This window comes from Suillus paluster (genome assembly GCF_016628075.1).
Source record: "Suillus paluster strain FC165 chromosome Unknown EDB91scaffold_24, whole genome shotgun sequence".
Taxonomy (NCBI): domain Eukaryota; kingdom Fungi; phylum Basidiomycota; class Agaricomycetes; order Boletales; family Suillaceae; genus Suillus; species Suillus paluster.
This window is the reverse complement of record NW_024537584.1, coordinates 191,491-212,386: the sequence shown is the minus strand read 5'-3', so window position 1 is coordinate 212,386 and position 20,896 is coordinate 191,491. Positions and strand designations below refer to the sequence as shown.

The window sequence follows — 20,896 nt, the reverse complement described above, 5'->3', positions numbered from 1 at the left end:
CCACAATTCAAACCCCGAACTTCTCCTGGACCCTCCAACTGCAGCCTGCAGGTACTTATACCTTCAAGTTGCCCGAATATTACAGGAGCCTGATCAGCGACGAAGCCCAGCAGCAGGAAGCTTTGAATAGAAGACCGCCATGTTTTGGAACGGTATTCGACCCAAGAAGTCGCAGCGACTCTTACAGAGCGTAGTAATAGTAATCTTTCTCTGTGCTACCGTTATCTGGCTCTGGTTAACTTCGACACCGGTCTCGGGACCTAAGAGCGCTGCCTGGACTGTCGCAGCACACATACTGGATACCCTGGATGCCGTCGTAGATGACTATGTACGCTCCCAATCCATGCAAGCGGGAGAGAGCTTCTCGGGACGCCTCCTTGAACAAGACGCAGCTGCTCAAGAACTTCTACTATGTTTCTCTGGCCTCTCTCAACTCCATTCACGCTCTTTGTCACATAACGCTATTAACACGCTGTCAACAGTGTTCCCTTCAAATGACGCTCAGATCCACAAGTTCTCTGGTTCTCACGTCAAGCCCATCTCGTGTCTGTGCTCTTCCCTTGCAGGAAAGAGACTGACAATGGTAGGCGGCGAGCATGTGTACCGCTTCCACAACGTCCTCCTCGACCACCGGAAGAGGTTCGAAGGAAAACGGTTCTCATGCCTCGGGAAGGAGTTCTGTACCCACCATCATCTATGTCTACGGGCCGCGAGAAACAATCCTGTTTTTAAAGAGGAACCTACACGCTATATCCGTTCGCCATCCGTCGAAAAGCTCGTGCAAACTGGTTCATCGCTGGTTAATTACGTCTTGTCCGACACCCTTCTTGCCTTGCCCGATCCACAAGCGCCAGAGTATTCTGTCCCATACATTCATGCCTTCAGCAGAATAAGATCCCGCGAAACGTACTGGCTAGCTTCAGCCAGGAAAGCAGACATCCTTATCCTCGGAAGGGGGCCGTTTAGCGCACCGCCCTTGACGTATACAGGGAACTGGTCATTCCTTTCAGATATTTCATCTTACACGGGGAGTTATCATGCGAAGATGCCTTCATCAATACCAAACTTCCTTCAGATCGTTGATGCCGCAGTATATGCTACTCTATCAGTGTTTCTCCCTGAGATCCAGCGGACGCTAGACGCTCTCCGCGCCAACGGTTGCTTCAACAGGAAAAAGAAAGTCATTTGGTTGGTCAGCCAGCCACAAATTCCTGGGTACAGCCGCGGTCAGAAAAACGCCCTCCTTCGGACCCATCTCCCGCCCAGTGGAGAGGATGAGCCATCGCCGAGCAACTTGAAAGCAGTTCTCCTTCGCCACCTTGCAGTGCTATCGACCGATGAGCGCCTAGAAAACCCCTGGACACTTTACTATAACGTTCAAGGTATGTCATTAGAAGTTGACGTCCTTGTCTGCAGTGTGAACTCATGAATCACCTCTTTCGATTGATATGCATTCAGTCTACTTGCAATACCATCTCCTTCGACAAGTTCTGCCACGCTTTGGAGTTGCCCTCTTGCAGTTAGAGACACGTCTTGTTGACGCTGGTTCTGATGTCGCCGAACTTTAGCCACCATATCAAGGTTTTCACACTTAACTGGTGCAACTTTTCTTCCAGAATACGATGACAATAGTAGAAAAAGAAACGCAGATATTTATTAGATCTGATTCGCATTCCCGGGTCTCATGAGAGCATGTTCAGCTTAATTCGTGAAAATGGTGTAGTTAAAATCTCTGTCGACCTTGAAGCTTGAGTGAGGAAAATCATTGTGATTCCCATAAGTAACGGCAGCTTCAGATCAACTTCAGATGGTATATGGTACCTTGCAATTGGAACATAAAAAGGTAACCTGACCTCTGTAAGTAATGCTACACCAAGGCCTACTAAACGAAGTTCACTACCTCGAGCACGGGTGGAAAATCCGACGAAAATAGGAAGATTCTAATCCCGTCAAACTCAAACGCCACACCAGGGGCTTGTCAATAGTTTTTCTCAGTGGCCAATTCTGACCAGCGTCGTCCACGGAAAGCGCTAAATCTTTCCACCCGGCCAACATTTCAGTAGACCTCTACCGTGACCTTGGATACAATGAGTGTAGATCTTGCATCGCCAAATAGGAATCCGCAGCTGCACCAGCCTCCGGCATTCCGGCATGAGGGTATGGCCATCAGTTGTAAGCTCAAGGCGAACGACATCAATTGCCCCACTCGCACAGTCGCGCTCCGTTAGTGTATAGCCGATCAGCGTTAATGACGTGTTTCCAGTCATTCCATCTGCAACTGATTCACGGAGACAGGCGACATCCATGAGCCCTACGTGTGGTCTGAAGAGCGGAGGTTCCACGATCCATATCCTCGTCTGAAGACAGCTGCAGAGCGTTGACGAAGGACGCGTAATAACGCCCATCAAGTATTTCCATCTCCATCACTAGGACGTGGCTAGAGCACACGAGTAGTGCGGCGCAATCCGAGCCGAAACGTCCTGCTGACTTGAGGATCAACCCGGTCGTTAGTTGATATATTAAAGGTCGTCTTTCCCTGACTGACCTCATAGAATAGACATTTGCTGGCAGAAAAGGGTATATACAAACGTCACCAATGTTTGGTGTCGATGACATAGACGTGAGCGTGGTACACATTAAGACGCATCGGTGAAGCAGCAAAACAGCTAGGACCAACGGTCAGTACAAATGGCTCCCGGGGTGCATTGTGTTGCGCTAAAAGCAACTCGTGTGTAATATTCGGTAATTGGTGGTCAGGAATCGTCAACTGAAATATTTCTGTGGCCCTTCAGTAGTTTATTGAGCACTGGCACAATTGCTGAAAGAGATGGAAGAAAAATTACCTCTTGTTACTATACAAAGTGTCGTGGTCTTCATACTCTTGAACTAGCAGAAATGCGCCACGCCGTCCTGGAGAATATGGTACCTCGACAACCTGAAAACCGGCGATTCTGAATTGGGAAGCATTATAGATGATGGAAGCGTTCTCCGAGTCCACGTCATAGCAGCTGATTTGTTCCGATGTTGCTACTACGACCCAGTGATCTATGAAGAGGGCGCTACCATGGGTTGAGTCACGGTAGAGGTCGTGAGATTGTCGTGTCGAGTGTGACTTTACTGTGGCTTGGGCCGACGATGCCCACTTCGCACTTTGAGTCAAAGAATTTTCGAGATGAAGCGTGGTTTGTTCGGGAAGGGGACCAGGGAAACGAGGTAGTCGGCAAGATTTGTATACCATGCTCCAGACAAAGCGATCCTGGCTAGCTTGATGGAGGTACCCGCAGACCTGCAATGTAAGTATTCAATCACTGATTAGCACCAGTGAGGGCGTGTTCACTGCTAATGAACCATACCCTCCGAAGACGAATAATGTCCTCCACCGAGAGGAAGGTGAAGATGTACTGTAGAATTTCTGCAGGTAATGTGGCCATAGCAAGGTGCAATGGGTGACCTTGACAGTTGAAGTAGTCTCGTCACCAGGTGTCTCAGCGATATAACCTGAGACCTGACTTATCACTTCGTCGGATAGCGCAGCGTCGACGAGAAGATCGCATACTATGAGTCTTGCCCGGGAGTTCTAGCACTTGAAGCCCTTCAGTGGGTCTGAGTTATATAGGCACGTTTAGGAGTGTGAGTGATGCACACAACAATAGGGGAGCTTGCCACTCGCCACGACAAAGGAATAGATAAAATCGGATTCACTGAGAGTGTGAACTAGCTACAAGCGACACTGGCTCAAATCCCCAACTCTCTAGCTGGGCATTAGCATTATAAACAGGACGTCTCTCGTAACAGAAAGTTCCGAAAGTTCCGAGCGTTCTCTAGTCGACCCCTCTATGCGATTTTACCCAAGAGTCTACCTTGCTCTTGTCCCCAACGAGTCCATGCTCGGCCTTCAAATGCCGACGAAGATCATACGCGCGAGTCAAAATGTGCTCGCAACGCACTGAAGAGCTGGAAAGCGGAGGGTCCGGAGACAATAACAGTAAGCCCTCGATATCGGGGTATGGACACCGTACGGTTTTTGATGTTGGCATGCGACTGCGGAGGGAGTAAGCTTGTCCAGTGATGCGGTCAATGCTCAAATGCGCTGCTGAGTCTGGCAGATCGTTGTCGGGGCCATCAGTGTCAGTAGTCATGTCGCCTTCTGATTCAGACGTTTCTGCGACAGATTGATCGCTCATCGTGCTGTGAATCTTAGCCAGATGCCTTTCGAGGAGATGTTTGTAGCCAAAGGCACTGGAGCAATATTGATGCGGGCAGACGTGATTTCTGTGACCCAGATGAATCACGTTGTTGTGCGTTGTGAGGGCCCTTATCTGCGCATGGCGTTAGCATTGATCGAAAAGAATCGTCGGTCGATAATCATACAGATTTGAACTCCTTCCCACATTTGTCGCACTTCCAGTCTCTACCCACTTCTCCACCGCGTCTACGTTTTCGGGGGGAATCAGCTGCGTCTGATAGTTCTGCGCCGGCGAGAACGGCTTCTAAATCTTGTTGTTCGTGTAATTTCTGATGAGCGCGCAGATTATGTTGGGAAGCAAACGTTCGTCCGTCGCACGAGGGATGCATGCACGTCGGAGGGTGGGCATCGCGTATATGAGCCTGGAGGGATGTCCAGGTAGGGTAATATATAGGGTCAGTGTTGGATGAAGGTAAGCAGTTTGGATGGGCACACGTGTAACGTTTGTCTGGACGGATCTTAAATCATCGTGTAAACAGACGTGAAGATGTACAAACCGTCATGGGTTTTGAGGTGACCTCTAAGCTTTTGATTCGTATCGAACGATTTGGTGCACCCAGGGTGTGTGCACATGTAAGGCTTTGTGCCTGGGGGTGCGTGGGCTTCACAGGTATGAGAGCGGAGTTGATGGTGCTTGGCAAATACTTCGTCGCAGCCCTCTACCGAGCACTAAGAATGACATTAGTACGAATGACTTGGATGAATGAGGAACCACGCACAGCATAACATTTGGCCCCGCTGTGAGTATTCTCATGCACCTGGAGATGCTGGAACGTCCAGAACCGTTTCTGGCAGGTCGCTGACTCCGTACATACATAAGGACGTTCTGACTCGGGAAGATGGCTCTTTGCATGTGCTTGAAGGTGGGATTCGCGTAGATATGACTTTTGACAAGTCAAGCAGACGTATGGGCGCTGTTTGAGCTGGTTAGCGAACAGATAGCAGGAAACTCCATACAAGACCATATCACCTCTCCTGTATGAGACCGTATATGTTCTGCAAGCCTACAAGCTTTGGAGTAGGACTTGGTGCATCCAGAATACGTGCAAGGATGACGTGCTTTCTTTGAGGCTGGTCGCGGGGTATCGTTGACGGTAGTTGAAGTAGATGGCTCGGGTTGTGGACTTGCAGATAGATGCAGAATATATCTTGTAGCCTTGCGTTTCCCAAGGACGGTCGTCGATATTACAGGCGACAGCGACATTCTCTGATTGTATGTAACATAGGTTATAAAGTGGAGTAGAAGCTAGCAGAAGCAAGCCGCTTCAAATTTTACACTCCTTCTACATATGACCGATTCGGGATTTGTGCCTGGTTAAAGGTTGTTTCTGCCCGCTCATGCATAATTTGTCGGCGCCTACACGAAGAGATGCGTTTCTACTCTTCCTCGTATTCATTTCACTGTTATGGTTCTCGAGAGCGGGCTATGGTACACGCGAGACGAAATTCTGGCATGACGACAAGTCAGATGCGTCTAATGCACGTCTTCCAGCGTCTGTCGAGCCTTGGAGGACGCGAATATCGTGGTCGAATGGGCGTATGCCAAATACCCGTGTAGTATCTCATGTACCTGGTATATTTTTTTCATCACAATCCTCTGTTAGAGAATTCTGTGGCTGACTAGTCTTCATAGGATGGACTATTTTTGATAACCTCTTTGTCTTGAACGGCACTGTTTTTGTCGTGACGGATTTCCCATCAAGTATTCCTGACCTTCTCACCGTCACCTCGACTGGCGTAGAAATTCACAATGGAAAAGAGGCCGTCGATAGTCGAACACCAGGGAACCGCGAGATGCGAGTTATTTCCCCTGATCAAGCTCAAAAGCTATTCGGCTCTAGTGTGGAGTCCATTGATGGTGTAACAGTGAGTGAAAGATTATAATAATACCTGCTAGTCGCTCAACATTATATGATGCTACAGTGGCTCGTCAACGATCCTCCTCAATTGTAAGTATCAGGGGCTGGTACTGCGAAAGCTAAAGCTCAATTCAAATTCCAGCATTACCCACTATTATCACTGGTCGGCCGAACTCTTTTTCGGGTTCTGGCGTACATATACCTCTTTAGACACTTCCATCAATGACATGGGGAAATCGTCGCTTCCCGCTCTCCGCCGAATATTCTTTCCCCATGCGGATGCGGACCATTGGAGGGACTATGCCTTGATGAACCAATGGGTCCTGCGCAGCGCCTTTCCCTCTCTGACGATAGAATACTTGAATGACTGGGAAGACCGCGCAGCTATGGGACGCCCGATCATGTTGGACCGCGTGATCTTTAGTGACCGAGCTGCCGCCATGCATGGCAACCATTTCCTTGCCACCGGGCGAACAGCATCAGAGCCGTCTGCCTTGCCTGGCAGCGCGCATTGGTGGAGCACCATTCGTGCGAACGTTATTCGCGTTTGTGGGCTAGATCCGAACGTAATCGGTGATATGGCGCAAACACCTGTTATCACGTACATATCGCGCCAAGAGTGGGGCCGTCGTATGCTTATACAAGAGGATCATGAGCGCCTTGTGGAGGAGCTTTATAAGCTTCGCGACTTGTATGGGTATGAGGTGAACGTCGTCAGCATGGACAAGCTTTCTCGAGTCGAGCAGCTTACTCTTGCAGCGCGGACCACCGTTCGTACTATCTTTTACTGTTAGTTTGGGCCGACTGATGATGACGTTTTGTAGATCATGATGGGTGTCCACGGTAATGGGCTCACGTCACTAGTTTGGATGAGGCCATCGCCTCGAGCTACGGTAATGGAATTTTTCTTCCCTGGAGGCTTCGCCCATGACTATGAGTACACCACCGGCGCACTTGGAATGACGCATTATGGGTTCTGGGGCGACGAGTGAGTCGCGTCTGTTTTTCAAGCCTGCATCGTCTGAGATATGTGTATAGGTACTTTACGAGTCCTAACACCCCACTGCCGGCGTACCCTGATGGGTTTCAGGGAACAAGCATTCCTATAGATGGAGCTGCCGTGGCGAAGTTGTGTCACGAGAGGCTTCAGCTCCGGTGAATTCTATCGCTGGGCTGCTTTACCACGACGCAGGGGATCGGAACTTGGTCTTTTGATGAGTCGGTGATGAAAATAGAGACTGTCGGGTATGGTAGTCTGAATGGACTTCGATTATAATACTTCGGTATAATTTATGGAATTGGAATTTTTGTCGTGTACTGATGTTCAGAAAAGGCGAGCTCCAACCAGGGGGGCATTTCTCCGTGCAAACTGAGGAATTCTGAACTCGTTGAGTAGGCAAACATCCCACGTGGTCCGTGTAAGACCCAAGAGAAAAACAGCAGTCAGGCCTAAATTACACTTAATCATCATTCAATGCATCGAGTAAATTCTCCGCCTTGGCCTTCTTCCACCTCTTCTCAGTAACTCGCATCATATCCGGGAACCACTCTCCAAGCCCGCCCTCCACTTCACGCCCCAGTACCATCTCGGCAAGAGCCTTCCCGCTTAACCATGCATGCACCATCCCCTCACCCGTATACCCCGCTGCAATCCACTCCCCCGGCGGGGCACCCACATGCACTGACTCACCCTCTTCCTCCTTCTCACTCTTCACAACCGAACTCAACGGCGGCTCATTCCTTCCAGACACTACACGCGGCAAACGACCAACCCAGGGGATTAGATCGACCGAGATGCCCAGAATCCCGCTCCACAACGCCTTAACGCGTCCCTCCGCCCATTCCCCCGCATCCTCGCCCTCATCCATAAGCACGCTTTCCTTCCCCCAATTATCCTCCCCGAAATACTGAGGAAGGACACCAGACAAATGCGCGCCGATACGTTTGCTATACGACGTGTCGTCCGTGTTCCCCATAGCTTCGTACCCCTCGTCCCCGTCTTGTGCGAATCCACCGCCTAGCATGAGTTCATGTTCGCCTGTGGGAAGTTGGGTGAGGTAATCGTAGCCTATGGCTCTGGTGTAGAAGATGAAGGAGCGATGGGTGGTAGATTGAGGGATAGGGAGGGATTGACCAGGGCGTTGGGCTGACATGTTGCCCCGAAAGGGAACGATCTTAGCGCGGAGCTTTTCGAGGAGGGTAGATGCCCAGCCGTTGGTTGCGTGGATGACGTGGGGGGTTGTGATGATGCCGCGGGGGGTGGAGAGGGTGTAATATGGGGTGTTGGAGGTTGGAGGTGAGATGGAGGTGCATGGTGTGTTGGTGCAGAGTGAGAAGCTGTGGGGGTGGTAAGTCAGTTTGGTTGGGATGTGAGGGAAGGGGGATATTTACGTGTCGGGGTATCGTGATAGGAGCTTTGCGAGGATACCGGTGACGAATTGATATGGATGGATTGCGCCTGCGCTGGAAGATATGCAACCGAGGGTGTCGGGTGCTAGGCGGAATTTCTGATGAGATGCGTGAGTTCCGGTCTATGTCTGAGTTGTAAGACGTACCTCAATAGCCTCATGAGCTTCGTGCACTTGATGGTGCTCAGCTTCGAAGGGAAGGTCGGCTTTGTATTTCTGGACCTTTGCCTTCGCCTTCTCGAACAAGTCCGAGTCATAGAACACATCTACGGATTCTACCTCCCGCCACTGAGACTCTGCAAGAATGCCTTCCTGCTCGGCGGCACTGCGTAGTTCTTGAAGGTGCGCTAGCCTGAACTTGATCATCTTTTGGGCGACGGCTTGCCCGTGATCGCGCTTGAGCGAGGGGTAGTCATGATATAGAGGAGGTGAGATGTGGCCGCCATTTCTATCGAGGATGTTATGCGCTGGTCTATGAAAGAGTTGATACAATACTTGCCTGCCAGTCGCACCTGAACACGCATCTCTAGCTTCCAACACGAGTACAGTGACATTATGCCCGTCAGCATGCGCGCTTATCCAAGAGTGTCCTCGCTACCGACGTCCCAGTGATACCCGAGCCAATGATGACAAAGTCTGCATGAGCTGGGAGCTGGGAAACGTGGGTAGCGATAGGAGAAGGTGGATAGGACCAAAATGAACGACTTGGGTTTGGTAGGGGGAGACCTGGAGAACGCTGTATGCGGTCTTGAAGAGTTTGGAAAGTGCGTAGGTTATCGAGAAATTCGGTTAGCGCTAGGCGGACGAGGGAGAATGCGTTGCCCATCGCGGGAGTGAAAGAACAGTCAGCCTAGGTGGCACATGCTCTATGTTCAGCTGAATTGAAAGTTCGGAAAGTCGCAAACACTAAGTAAGTTACAGCTGGTTGTTCAAGATCACATATGGTGTTTATCCGAGTCAATGATCATGCCGTCGTCAGCTTGGTGCGGGGCCAACTAACAGTAAATATCTACATAGTAATACGACCCTATAGGACTGAAAAGTTTCCAGCAGCTGAAAGCACCCTCGGTGCATCACTGGGTAAGGATTCGGAGAAAGAAAAGTAAAAGATTATGCCTATATGGTAGATCTCTTGACGTATCACCGTGATACTTCGATGGAGGGAGATAGGAGTTATTATATGTTTCTGGCATCAAGACCAATATGAGATATCTCTCAGTGGAGCTCAGATTCTCACTTATCTATCACACTGACTCCCTCTTCAACTCCAGTGAGGCCTCAACAATATCGCATACTCTTTTCGACAAAGAACCTTTTCCTCATCCTCGCCATACTGCCAATAATGTTCGTCTGTTCGCTTTCCATCCACAAAAACTGCCCGGTTACCCTGTCAATTCCGCGCCAGTTGGGTTCTTTAAGTTGGGTTGTTGCCAATTTCTTATCGAAATTGACTACAGGATGCTAAAAAAAATCTCAACTCTCTCTAAGCGTGGGCCGCATAACTTACCGTTAGACACTCGAAATGTGCTCTCAACCGCCCCCTCTGCAACTCATACCTGAGCACCATCTTGTTGAGGCCGCTATGCCATGGAGAGAAACTGGTTAAAAAATCATACTTAGAACGAGTGTATCGTCCGTGTGTACTTCAGCGTTGAAACAGGATGAGAGGACTGATGAGAGGACAGATTCAGACAACTTACCGGGACATCAGTGTATCAAAACTCCGGACTTCTCCTGTGATTTGGCGAACTGCAGAAGATTTAAGTGATTCGAGATGCCTGTTGACCTCGTCCCACTCCTCCTGGCAGTGCATCGCAATATGTAGCCAATTGATTTTGTCGACGCGAGGCAACATGTAGAAGATGATGCGAGCGACAGCTTCAGCGTCCGCCACATCAAAGGAGTTCAGATCCAACATGTGTATGGAGGTGTTTTGAAACGACTCGGCTGTAGGATCGATGTCGATATTTACAGCGTCCACAAATACTCGCAGTCTTTGCAAGTGGGGATACAGATGGAGTGGTTATCCTCATTGAGCGCACACGGACGGTATGACGCAAAAATTGACGGGTTTCGTGTTCGAGTAAGGGTTCAACACCTTGAGAACAGAGATGCAGCCCTTAAGGACAGCCTAGCTACTGCATTCGGCTTTCGAAATGTAGTAAAGTGTGCTGAATTATGAAATGAATATATAGGACATTGCTTGACTAGTCCGCACTGACCTCTGCGCCGCGACCATATGTCATCGGATGTAGTCTCATTACACAGCCTAGCAGTGGTTCTAGCCCATCCATGTCAGCCCAAAGTAAATCCATTGCAAGCTCGTGAAAGTTTTTGCATGTGCTGGCAAGCGCTACAAGGGATTTTCGAGATTGATTTTCCATCTGAGTCCAGATATATATCCAGGTGCGCATTTACATACTGGAATATGACCAGCAGCACTTCCGATACAAAGAAAGCCCGATGCTGCTGTTGCATATAGATTCTGACATGAGGTTAATCGAATCAAGGAGGTGATTTGATGTGGTTCGGAACTTCGACACGCGTGCCGCGGACCTACCGCGGACCGATTTATTTTTGACAAAACCCAACAGAACCCTTTCCCATATAACCGTGCATGTCGCAGTGAAGATGTATATTTTAGATAATAAGAGGATGGGCTGATGCTTCCGATCGTCGCACAGCGCAGTAGGCAACTGAAAGGGCAAAGGGGTGATGTCCGAAGTGAGCATAAAGGTAACCTAAGCTCGGTCTTGACAGGCTGGATCAACTACATAATAAATCTAGTATCTATGTCATTAAGGTGAGCTAACCAAGCAGCACCTTCAGCTCGTCAACCTGTTTCAAGAGCTCCCGAAGTGCTTTCTCGATCTCCTTCAATTTTTGCCGTTGTTCGTCCACATCTCCAACCCTTTCCTTCACCCCCTTGACCGCCTGTAAGGTGTTTCCTGCGTCCGTTTCCGGGATCATCTGGACGGCGGCAGTTGCCTTGTTCGTAAGAATGGGCTGCATGACATTCCAAGCAGATGCATGCGACCCATCGAACTGAACGGCTTGTGATCCATATGCGACCATATCCTTCCAGAAGCTGCTCTTCAGTTGTTGCTCACGTCTTTCACCCACATCCTTGTTGACCTCGCCCCATTTTGTGGTTACCAGAATGACGTTCATCTCTGCATTTTCACCGCACAGCCTTCGGAACATGTCAAGATTCCTGCGCGATGTACTCAGCATCCGAGCTTGGCAAATGTCGTAAAGGTATAGGACGCCAGCCAATTTCATATCGACGCCATACCTGTGATAAGATGATGAATTAATATTTCAATGATGGAAATGTACTTACGAACTTGCCAGCCAAACGGCAATGCGTCTCAAGATCTCGGTGTCACTTAAGAATGTATTATCGAAGCCAGGTGTGTCAACGAGGACTAGGCGCCGGGAGGGATCTCCGGGACATGGACAGAAGGCGTATTGAATTTTGGTCGTACACGACATCAAGTCATGACCGACAGGCGTCACAACCTCACCGACTGCAGTGTTGATGAACTATCCGTCGAAGTCAGCCTGTGAGAACTATGAATGAATTATGTATGGTCTTACAGTGCTTTTACCGACTCCAGTTGGCCCCATTACGCTGAATGATACAATCAGTTGCGTTAATTATTGTCTTGTAGCGCAAATAAACTCACGGGACGATGATATCATCGGGCCTCGCTCCCATGAGTACCGCATCGTCAACTTTCTTCATCCCATCAAGTGTCTTCTTCCTGTACGTGGTTTTACTTTTTCTTGGCATCGTAGCTGTTGAGGGTAGCTGTTGAGGGATCGTTGAATGGGAAATATTGAGAACAGGGCTTGTTGATAGAGAGATATACTGGAAGGCACGAGGTTCCCGTGCTCCATCGTGCATGCAGCCTGATGCCGTTTTATGGTATCATGAATTGGCTTAGCTGATGACAGAAACTCTTCTAGAAAAACGTGGATGTTAGGGTGTGCTTATGCTGTGCTTTGGGCAGTACTTGGGAACAGGCGCTAAATTAGCAAACGCCCGAGGGAGCACAAAGGTAGCGGGGGGTCAGTGGCTGGGTGCATTTACACAACACTATGAAGCCCTACTGTCCGAGAGCAACGTTGGCGGACTTCAGTTGGGCCTGACGATAGTGTTGCAGCCCCAAGAGCATTCGAAAATAATGACTCCAGCTACGACCAATACACTTGTGCCCTGTCAACGGATCAGCAGTGTTTTCGGTCAGTAACGTTCGAGCTCGACAATTGAACGATCAACGAACTCACTCGTTGTCAATTGGCATCGGCAATTTCTACGGTCAGCAAGGTTCAAGCTCGAATCACATCCTGTCATGGACATCAACTAATAACCGCTAGAGAGGCGAACAAGAGAGGTCAGGTCACCATTCACTGGTTGGACTTTACGACTCACTCATCATCTCTCAGCCATTGAGCTACGAAAGCACAGAAGTAAGTTCGCGTTCATCATTCGGACGTGTTCGAACGCGTTCACAGCGGTTCAGAGATCACTGAACGGAGAACCGAACTTCCGCATCACGAATGGGGGTGGATCCGGTGTTAACAAGTTTGACGGGGCAAACCATCACCTTGACGAAATTACCGGGCCCGGTCGTTCCGCTCAACTTCCGTCTCGAGTACTTTCTGAGTTGGAGATGGAGGTGCCTCTCTTGGATGCAATGACCATGCAACACTCTTCGTCCAGCACATTCAACAATGGAAAAAGCGGTAGTTTTGCTGCATTAATACAACACTATCATGTAATCGGGTATAAAGGAGTACACTGCGAAGACGCTTGAGCGAGACGTGACGAGTAACAGGGAAATAAATGCATACCTACGTACACAAGAGAAAAGAGAACCGGGATGATGATAAGTACAATGGAGTGTGAAATGGATGAGGGGGAACATGTGTATGACATTAAGTACTAGTGTGATTCGGAACGCGCTCCAAGTGGATGGGAAATTGGCAAATCAAAACAGAGGAAATTTTTGGAAAAATATTTACCAGCGAAAACAAAGTAACAGGCGCAGGGTGCCGGGAACCGCTTGACCGCGCGATAAGACCACCCTCACCTAAACACGAACCCCGATCCCAACAGCCCCACCTCCCACTACACCCACGCCACGAAGGACATCGGCAATAATATGCCGAGGGCGAGCCAACGATAACGAGCCGTGGCGTCTTTTATTATGGGAAGTCGAGAGGTTCGGCGAGGTGGATGGTGAGGAGGGAACAAGCGAACGTGTGACCCGATGTGATCGAGAACCCCCTGGCATGTGAAAAGGAATGGACACGGGCGTACTAGCAGAGGAAGGAAGTGGTGGTAGCTCTCTATCTGCACCCGCACCAAGGCCCTCTGTCCACGCAGGAGTCGAATGTGAGGGAGCGTATGAGGTCTGTAGCGACGAGGAGCGAGTATAAGGGCGTGCGGAAATCGAAGGGGCCGTGGCAAGGACATGAGGTGATGGTGCACGGGGTGAAAGTTCATCGGACTCTGTTGTCTTGGCAAGCGAAAGAGATGAAGATGACCTTGAAACGGGTGGTGCAAGGAACTGGTCTTTAGTCATCTTCGTGCCCAAACTGACCGACGACGAATTCGATGGCACTGGGCTCCCGCTCGGCCTACCAAGCCCGATGCACGATGCAGAAGCAGATGGGCTGGGTGCGGGAGATGTCCCAGGTGATCGACGAGGCGACGGAAGAGGGAAGAGCTGATCTTCATCGTCCTCGCCGTCCTCTTCCTCAGGTATCCGGGGAGTGGATGGCACGGCGAAGTTCGGTAAGCGCAGTGGCGATGACGAGCGCTGCGTATCAACCATCAGAGGCCCGTCCATCCGAACGGCGCTCATTTCTCCTAAAGTAGTATTCTCTTCCCCGTTCAACCACACTGCCGTAGTCACCGCGGAGTCGCTTGACCGACGGCGCTTGTCGACCTCATCCACGCTAATCGGGACACCACGACCGAGCCCAAAGGATGCGGCAGCGATGCTTCCTTCGACTGTGATGGTCCGCGGCCCCTCATCTGGACTGCACGAGCGCCGTCTGCGTGCTGAACGCGAGAAGTGCTCAGTCCAAGTATCTCCCTGGGAGAGAGATGCTTCCGTCACGGCTTCGCATGCCGCGCAGCACGGTCTCAGCGGGACCGTAATGATATCCGAGCGGGACGGTGACAATGACGCTGTGCGAGTCGGGCGTCGTGGACTCTGGGGAGATCCAGACGCTGCCTGCGGGAAGGCGAAAGAACTAGATGGGGAACGCTGAACCAGGCACGGGGAGAGAGGTTTAGGATCCGAATGACGGGTAGGAGTCGGAGATTGAGCCTTGCTAGAGAAACTGCTCCACATTTCGGTGTCAGATGTAAATCATTTCAACAGCATCCAGGAGACTTACCTAGGAATCGGAACTCGCAGAACGATATGGCTGTCTTCTGGCACAAATGCGTCTGTCTCTGGAGACGCCGACCCGCCTGAGCTTGACGAACGCCGCTTCCACAGCGGCAGAGAATACGACTTTGTCACCATCCTTGGTATGCGGTGTCGGTGGGGATGCTTAGGAATGAGGACGCATTGGTCGTCGAAACGCACGCTGAGCTGGCAATGCTCGTCGTTGGCTCGTGCGCAGACATTCAAAGGAGCGGGGACCATGGTGGTGAAAGAAGAAATTGTACGAAAAAGATGCGACGATTATGTATTTAGGCCATATGATTGAATTGTCCCCATCAAAGTAGCATATAGGCGCAAAGGCCCGAGTGAGACGACTTTTGTGCCTAGCGGCTATTTATTTGCCTAAAATGGAATCGGGAAAGTTTTTGACAGATTTATGCAAAACTGGTTGCCAGCGGCGCATGTGGTCTCTGGGTACCACAGGTACATCATTTTGACCAAGACCACGGCGGTGTTAGCAAGCGCATGCAAGACAGGGGAGGTAATTGTTGCGAGCCTGAATCTACAAAGCAGGTACTCAGGGATCCTGCCTGAAATATACTTGAGCGCGCCAGCTGTCATAAAATGATGCGAGGACACGGCGCATAGGCAGCCGCATGTATAAGTAGACTCAACGCGACCCAAAGCAGAGTATCGTGCGAGAGAAACACCACAGAAAACCGCATCCAGAGTTGTGTAGATATCTATGAACTTGATCAGTGCCTTATTAGCGCCACGCTCTTAGCAAAGCTCGGCGCTCAGCTTCAAATCAGGCAGAAAGCCAACAGGGTATACCTTATCAATCTATTAATCCTTCAACTTTACATTCTCTCCCACTCCCCCAAAGCAGCCCGTCCCTCCTGCCCAATCACATCCAACGCCCTATCAACATCCCCTTCCCCAGTCTTCTCAGCGCCAATCGCCATCCTAACACAATATACTCCATTCAAGTCTGTCTGCGTGATTGCAATATCGCTCCGTGCTGCAAGTCGCGCGTAAAACGCACGGTTCAAAGAGTTTAGTTCGAGAGTCGTGAGGTGAAGGAGGGACTTGGGCGCAAGCCTGAAAACGGTCAGTGCGAGGAATGGTTTCGCGACGAATGAGAATTGATCAGATTCGCGTATGCGCTGTGCGAACTTGGCGTTGAGCTTGATGCACTGGTGAGGTAAGATCAAATGTTAAAACGTGTTACATCATAAACAATACTCGACGCACGTCAGTGATATACTTTTGGAACCCCTTAACCCCTCGGGAACGAAGAACAAACCAGAATTTAAGCGAGCGGAACCGCCTGCCGAGGCCAAGATGCCAGTTGCGGTAATCGATGACGGTGCCTACACACGTCCACAACGCATTTCATCAAATAAAATTGACCCAAAAACTAGCAACAGAAACGCACCAGCATCCCCATGTTTTGACCGCAAAAACTCAGGCGTGACGTCTAGCGCATCCGTCAAATGTTTCCTATGCCTCACCCACAAACAGGAGGCATCGAAATTGATTAGACCCCACTGGACAAATTTAATTTTGTAAGCCCTAGACTGATATTCACCTGACAGGAGCAAACCTTGTGGAAATTGGTGCAGAAGGAATCTGCATAATTATTAACAGCGGGAAGCTGGCATGCCTCGCGATATTCGGGACACACGAGGGCAACTCCTGCCCACGCGGCATCAACATGTAGCCACAAGAAAGGGTATTGTTTCGCTGCGTGTAGGGATGAGCTCTTTTTCAAGTCCTATAAGTGCGTGATCAATATACGCACCAACGTCAGCAATCTCTTCGAGCCGATCGACAGCACCAGAAGATGTCGTCCCGACCGTAGCGACTGCCACAATAGCAATATGAATTCCCAAGATATGTAACTCATTGGGAAAACATACTGAGGACGAAAGGGTGGAGCCCAGCGTCCACATCCTCTTTTAGTGCCACTTTTAGCGTCCCTCCACACAGTGCAAAGTCATCTTCTGCTGTCACTTCCAGTGCGCGTACTTTGAGACCTAGGACAAGCCCGGCTTTCTTCCCTAACGAGTGCGTTTGGGTGGTGGTATAGAGCACGAGATTCTCCATAGACACGTGAGGGTGCTCACGAATATACCGTGAGCGAGCAGCGACAGTTGCGATCAATGCAGAGTCGGATGCTGTTGTCTAGTGTATGAAACGGGGATCAGTGTAATTGGTGATGAAGACGGAATGAGAAACGAACCTGAATGACGCCGCCGCCGACCTCGGTGATGTTATAGAATGACTTGTCGAGTCCAAGGATTTGGGCAGTCCAGTCCATGACCACAGCTTCAAGCTCTGTGCATGCGGGGCTCGCAGACCACTACAACTGTCACAAAGATACCGAGAGGCTTATGATGGAGGAACGCACGTTGAATCCGGGGGTAGGCGCGCTAGAGGCGTATAGCTCTCCAAGTATGCCTTCGAATGTACATGCCGTGGGGAAGTAGGCAAAGAACGAGGGGTGCTGCCAGTGGGTCAGGCCTGTCAGTCCGGATGAGATGGTGAATTCGTGCAAAACCAGAGTCAAGTACCAGGAATGATGTACTTCTGATAGTCGTCCGCGATGAGTTGGAAGTCCTCACCCTCAGTAGGGGCGGACGCTGAGATTGGAATGGTCAGAAAGAGAACATATGCCAAAATAGAAAGTGCACACCTGGGAGTGCCTTTCTAAGGTACCCTGGCTCCACTTGGGCCGAGACAGGGCGTTCCCTCAACGAGATATAGTAGTCGCATATTCTGTCGATGGCTTGATAACCAGCTCTGCGGAATCTGTAGTATACCAGAGATGATTGACTCTGATAGGATTAGGGAAATTGCAGACGACATACTGCTCGACATCCATGGCGTGACGGCGTTAACAAGATTGGTCTGTCCGACTCTGCAATGGAAGGGAATTGAGAACACCCAGGCTTCGTGTGTCCGAGGTAGCAAGGTATTTTATCCCATCTTATCGCACAACCTAGTCTTCGGACGCGAACTGACAACCGTGAACATTAACTACACATGGGACTCCTGCACATCCGGGACGGTCAGCTCCGACCGGGACGCTGAGATCTAAGATGTGAAACTAGGACGCCATGCGCACCCTCAGCGCTCAGCAGCATCATAAGTTCGTCTACGGAGTCTGTCTAGGTATCAAACTATTTTCCGTCACCGTCAGGCGCGCCTTTAGTTCATGAGGTTACTGCCTTCTTTTTCTGTACGATAACAGAGTGAGTCACGATAATTTGGATGTTGAGAAACAATTTACACAGCTGACAGTGTCAAAATCATACTCGATGCCGACTTCGACCAGCTTTCGTTTCCTCTCGTTCTCCCTTTGAATCAGACGCTTCTCGGCGTTCCGTATGCTTTCCCGAGTTCGCGGCTGCCAACGAATAAGCCCTAGTTAGAAGATTTTACGCATTCAGCCAAAACATTCGACGGACCTTGTTGTGTTCTTTCCGCACAATCTGGTCTCCTGGAATGACCTTTCATCGCATATTTTCCCCTACCCACAACTCGGGGTGCACCTCATCCTTCGGTATTACCTTGCACTTAAGTATGTAGATGCCCCATCAACAGGTAGTTATCCATCGTGTTCGCGATGATTTGCGTGACGGACGCCGAGTCGAACTCGATAAAGCCGTAGTGTTTCGACCTGGCAGTCTTGTCCGCCGACAGTAGTAATATACACTAAACCATCATAACAATAATCATTTACATACCTTTTCATTCAGTGAAATACGTCATCTCGTTACATCCCCGAATTGAGATAGATAGGCCTTGAGTTGATCTTCGTAGAAACTATGTGGTAGGGAGCCCATGTATATCACACCACGTTCGTGAGTCTGTCCCATTGTTAGAAGGAATCTATTGATAGTTGTTCGAGGCGCTCACTAGATGTTGTTTCGCTTTGCCTAGTTTCCTCCGTATTGTCACGTCGTCCTTGACGATAGTAGGGAGTCTCGCAACATCTAACTTGAACAGTTTACCAGCCACTTCATCCTCCGAGTCGTCCATTGAGAAACCATAAAAGTTGTCGTTCTCGGCGTCCAGATTGGGCAATGATTTTGAGATCATGGGCCGCACAAGGAAAAGTCTGAGGTACTGATTTGGTGCGGCAGTTACTACGAAGTACTTGTCGAGGCGCGAACGTCACAGTCACGGCGTTACGCGACGCGACTTTCTCTTCACGACGATGGCGATGCGCCAGCTATATCGCACGTATCTATCACACTTTGTCTGGTGCTCGTAGCTGACTTATATTATTACGCGTGCTTTACACAGTCAACAGCTCTCCTCAATACATCCACGCCCGGTCCCCATCTTCTGTGCAGGTTACTTTTGCCCATCTCCATCTGTGGTAACTTATGTGTCATACGTCTTGGCACCGCTTAAAGCATGCCTCAATGATGCTATCTGCAACTCCAGGTATGTGTTCTCGCATGACTTTGTTTTCGTACTGACCGCTTGACAGTCATGCAGAGTTTCTTCTAGTCTGGCCGCACAACAAGATTAACCGTCGACTAGACACGAATTTCGATCACCACAGCCTCGCCTCCCACTGCACCCACCCCACGGAGGACCTCGGCAATAATATGCCGAGCCGTGATGCCCTTTATGAAGTCGAGAGGTTCGGTGAGGTGGATGGTGAGGAGTGAACAAGCGAACGTGTGACCCGACGTGATCGAGAACCCCCTGGCGTGTGAAAAGGAGTGGGCACGGGCGCACTGGCAGAGGTAGAAAGTGGTGGCTGCTCTCTATCTGCATCCACATCAATGCCCTCTGTCCACGTAGCCATCGAAGGCGATGGAGTGCATGAGATCCGCAGCGATAGCGAGCGAGTATAAGGACGTGCGGAGATCGAAGGGGTCGTGGCAAGGACACGAAGTGACGGTCTGCGGTGAGCGCTCATAACATCAGATCTAACACGTGGCCATCCCTCGCGGTTGGACTGATTGCGGCACTGAAACGGTTGCCGGATTTGATTGGGAAAAGTCTACAGGGGGCCGGCATAGTCTGCTCCAACGAATCCAGCATGTAGATGGGAAAGTTCCTGGATTTATCGGTTGTCAAAACGCTGTGTCTGTTCCCTTGTTTTTGCTGGTAATTTTTTCCGTACCCAGTCCCCCATTTTTATCTGTTTTTATTCTCAAATTTCCCATCCAATTGGAGTGTGTTCAAGATCAATGTGCTCCTTCATTTCACGCTCCATTGTATCATCATCCCAGCTTCCCTATTCTCTCATGTGCGTAGGTATGTGTTTATTTATCTATCCCTTGCTGTGTCTCGCTCACGCGTCTCCGCAGTGCACTTCCCTATGCCTGATTATATGATGTTGTTGTATTAATGCAGTAAAACTACTGTTTTTTCATTGTTGCATGGAGCTGTGCTGGATGAAGAGTCGTTGCGCCATGCATCAAAAAGGTGCACACATACCTAAGCCAAAGAAAAGTACTTGAGACGGAAGTTGGAAGTGGCATAGCCCGGTAATTTGTCGAGGTCGATCGAATTTACTGATACTAAATGTGGCTATTGCTCTGCGCTTCAGCTTTTCTCTGCCTCCCTGGCCACGATCTCCTGCTGCCTGCTATGTACTGCCTCCCACTACCTTTATCTCCCCATGTTTACTATTTTAGCGCCCAACCATCAGTGTGCTCAAGTGCTGCCCGAGCAAGTATGGCATAAGCGGGCACTAACGGTCGTATAGGTTCTTCCAGAAGAGTCTTCATCACCAAGTAAACCAGAAAAATTATACCTTGAAACAGTATCAGTCTGATTCTGGCTGCATGCACGATGGAGCACGGGAACCTCGTGCACCCTATATATCTCTTTACCAAAAGTGCTGTTCTGCATATTTCCCCTCATCCAACGACCCTCCACCAGCCATGATGCCGAGGACATCTACGGGGAATAACAAGAGGAAGAAAGTGGGTGGGATGAAGA

The 20,896-nt window shown here is 49.9% G+C and overlaps 9 protein-coding genes across 9 annotated transcripts; 2 read left to right on the top strand and 7 right to left on the bottom strand.

The window, feature by feature from the left end:
• Positions 1–22: 22 nt before the first annotated feature.
• EDB91DRAFT_1336405 (uncharacterized protein) lies at positions 23–1,720 on the top strand. Its single transcript, XM_041325535.1, has 2 exons — positions 23–1,382; positions 1,459–1,720. Exons 1-2 carry the CDS (start codon positions 140–142, stop codon positions 1,566–1,568), a joined length of 1,353 nt encoding a protein of 450 aa, XP_041177428.1. The 5' UTR covers positions 23–139; the 3' UTR covers positions 1,569–1,720.
• Positions 1,721–2,839: 1,119 nt separating this feature from the next.
• Positions 2,840–3,431, bottom strand: EDB91DRAFT_1081878 (uncharacterized protein; the record flags this gene model as incomplete). The annotated part of the gene is made up of 2 exons (XM_041315432.1): positions 2,840–3,286; positions 3,354–3,431. The coding sequence occupies 2 exons, from the start codon at positions 3,429–3,431 to the stop codon at positions 2,840–2,842; spliced, it is 525 nt and encodes a 174-aa protein (XP_041177427.1).
• A 203-nt stretch (positions 3,432–3,634) lies between these two features.
• Positions 3,635–5,497, bottom strand: EDB91DRAFT_339426 (uncharacterized protein). Its single transcript, XM_041326921.1, has 5 exons — positions 5,217–5,497; positions 4,966–5,160; positions 4,744–4,915; positions 4,372–4,694; positions 3,635–4,319 (listed from the first exon to the last, which is right to left on the bottom strand). The coding sequence occupies exons 1-5, from the start codon at positions 5,448–5,450 to the stop codon at positions 3,822–3,824; spliced, it is 1,422 nt and encodes a 473-aa protein (XP_041177426.1). The 5' UTR covers positions 5,451–5,497; the 3' UTR covers positions 3,635–3,821.
• An 87-nt stretch (positions 5,498–5,584) lies between these two features.
• EDB91DRAFT_1052980 (uncharacterized protein) lies at positions 5,585–7,264 on the top strand (the record flags this gene model as incomplete). Its single annotated transcript, XM_041313713.1, has 6 exons — positions 5,585–5,819; positions 5,880–6,112; positions 6,170–6,195; positions 6,248–6,875; positions 6,930–7,093; positions 7,144–7,264. 6 exons carry the CDS (start codon positions 5,585–5,587, stop codon positions 7,262–7,264), a joined length of 1,407 nt encoding a protein of 468 aa, XP_041177425.1.
• Positions 7,265–7,565: 301 nt separating this feature from the next.
• On the bottom strand, positions 7,566–9,339 carry EDB91DRAFT_1237203 (FAD dependent oxidoreductase; the record flags this gene model as incomplete). The annotated part of the gene is made up of 5 exons (XM_041321557.1): positions 7,566–8,442; positions 8,497–8,612; positions 8,661–8,961; positions 9,013–9,087; positions 9,116–9,339. 5 exons carry the CDS (start codon positions 9,337–9,339, stop codon positions 7,566–7,568), a joined length of 1,593 nt encoding a protein of 530 aa, XP_041177424.1.
• A 1,982-nt stretch (positions 9,340–11,321) lies between these two features.
• On the bottom strand, positions 11,322–12,309 carry EDB91DRAFT_1248182 (P-loop containing nucleoside triphosphate hydrolase protein; the record flags this gene model as incomplete). Its single annotated transcript, XM_041322898.1, has 4 exons — positions 11,322–11,808; positions 11,857–12,059; positions 12,114–12,147; positions 12,203–12,309. The coding sequence occupies 4 exons, from the start codon at positions 12,307–12,309 to the stop codon at positions 11,322–11,324; spliced, it is 831 nt and encodes a 276-aa protein (XP_041177423.1).
• Positions 12,310–13,252: 943 nt separating this feature from the next.
• On the bottom strand, positions 13,253–15,268 carry EDB91DRAFT_1131486 (uncharacterized protein). The gene is made up of 3 exons (XM_041318657.1): positions 14,931–15,268; positions 13,374–14,873; positions 13,253–13,320 (listed from the first exon to the last, which is right to left on the bottom strand). The coding sequence occupies exons 1-2, from the start codon at positions 15,182–15,184 to the stop codon at positions 13,613–13,615; spliced, it is 1,515 nt and encodes a 504-aa protein (XP_041177422.1). The 5' UTR covers positions 15,185–15,268; the 3' UTR covers positions 13,253–13,320; positions 13,374–13,612.
• A 399-nt stretch (positions 15,269–15,667) lies between these two features.
• EDB91DRAFT_339214 (pyridoxal phosphate-dependent transferase) lies at positions 15,668–18,219 on the bottom strand. The gene is made up of 12 exons (XM_041326920.1): position 18,219; positions 17,797–18,165; positions 17,622–17,737; positions 17,500–17,568; positions 17,337–17,449; positions 17,169–17,288; positions 16,846–17,110; positions 16,728–16,790; positions 16,530–16,669; positions 16,362–16,473; positions 16,178–16,296; positions 15,668–16,119 (listed from the first exon to the last, which is right to left on the bottom strand). The coding sequence occupies exons 2-12, from the start codon at positions 17,808–17,810 to the stop codon at positions 15,784–15,786; spliced, it is 1,467 nt and encodes a 488-aa protein (XP_041177421.1). The 5' UTR covers positions 17,811–18,165; position 18,219; the 3' UTR covers positions 15,668–15,783.
• Positions 18,220–18,505: 286 nt separating this feature from the next.
• On the bottom strand, positions 18,506–19,030 carry EDB91DRAFT_1081872 (uncharacterized protein; the record flags this gene model as incomplete). The annotated part of the gene is made up of 3 exons (XM_041315431.1): positions 18,506–18,643; positions 18,709–18,798; positions 18,848–19,030. 3 exons carry the CDS (start codon positions 19,028–19,030, stop codon positions 18,506–18,508), a joined length of 411 nt encoding a protein of 136 aa, XP_041177420.1.
• Positions 19,031–20,896: the final 1,866 nt, after the last annotated feature.

Excerpts from the sequence above, each read along its gene's own strand:
- EDB91DRAFT_1336405 (XM_041325535.1), top strand. The coding sequence starts at position 140 with ATGTTTTGGAACGGTATTCGACCCAAGAAGTCGCAGCGACTCTTACAG. Across the intron at positions 1,383-1,458 it reads ACTTTACTATAACGTTCAAG|TCTACTTGCAATACCATCTC; the intron begins GTATGTCATTAG and ends ATATGCATTCAG.
- EDB91DRAFT_339426 (XM_041326921.1), bottom strand. The coding sequence starts at position 5,450 with ATGTCGCTGTCGCCTGTAATATCGACGACCGTCCTTGGGAAACGCAAG. Across the intron at positions 4,695-4,743 it reads TCACCTCAAAACCCATGACG|ACAAACGTTACACGTGTGCC; the intron begins GTTTGTACATCT and ends AGATCCGTCCAG. Across the intron at positions 4,320-4,371 it reads GTGGGAAGGAGTTCAAATCT|ATAAGGGCCCTCACAACGCA; the intron begins GTATGATTATCG and ends CGCCATGCGCAG.
- EDB91DRAFT_1131486 (XM_041318657.1), bottom strand. The coding sequence starts at position 15,184 with ATGGTCCCCGCTCCTTTGAATGTCTGCGCACGAGCCAACGACGAGCAT. Across the intron at positions 14,874-14,930 it reads CTGCGAGTTCCGATTCCTAG|TTTCTCTAGCAAGGCTCAAT; the intron begins GTAAGTCTCCTG and ends AATGTGGAGCAG.
- EDB91DRAFT_339214 (XM_041326920.1), bottom strand. Across the intron at positions 17,111-17,168 it reads TCGGCGGCGGCGTCATTCAG|ACAACAGCATCCGACTCTGC; the intron begins GTTCGTTTCTCA and ends TTCATACACTAG. Across the intron at positions 16,670-16,727 it reads CGAAGAGATTGCTGACGTTG|CGAAACAATACCCTTTCTTG; the intron begins GTGCGTATATTG and ends CCCTACACGCAG.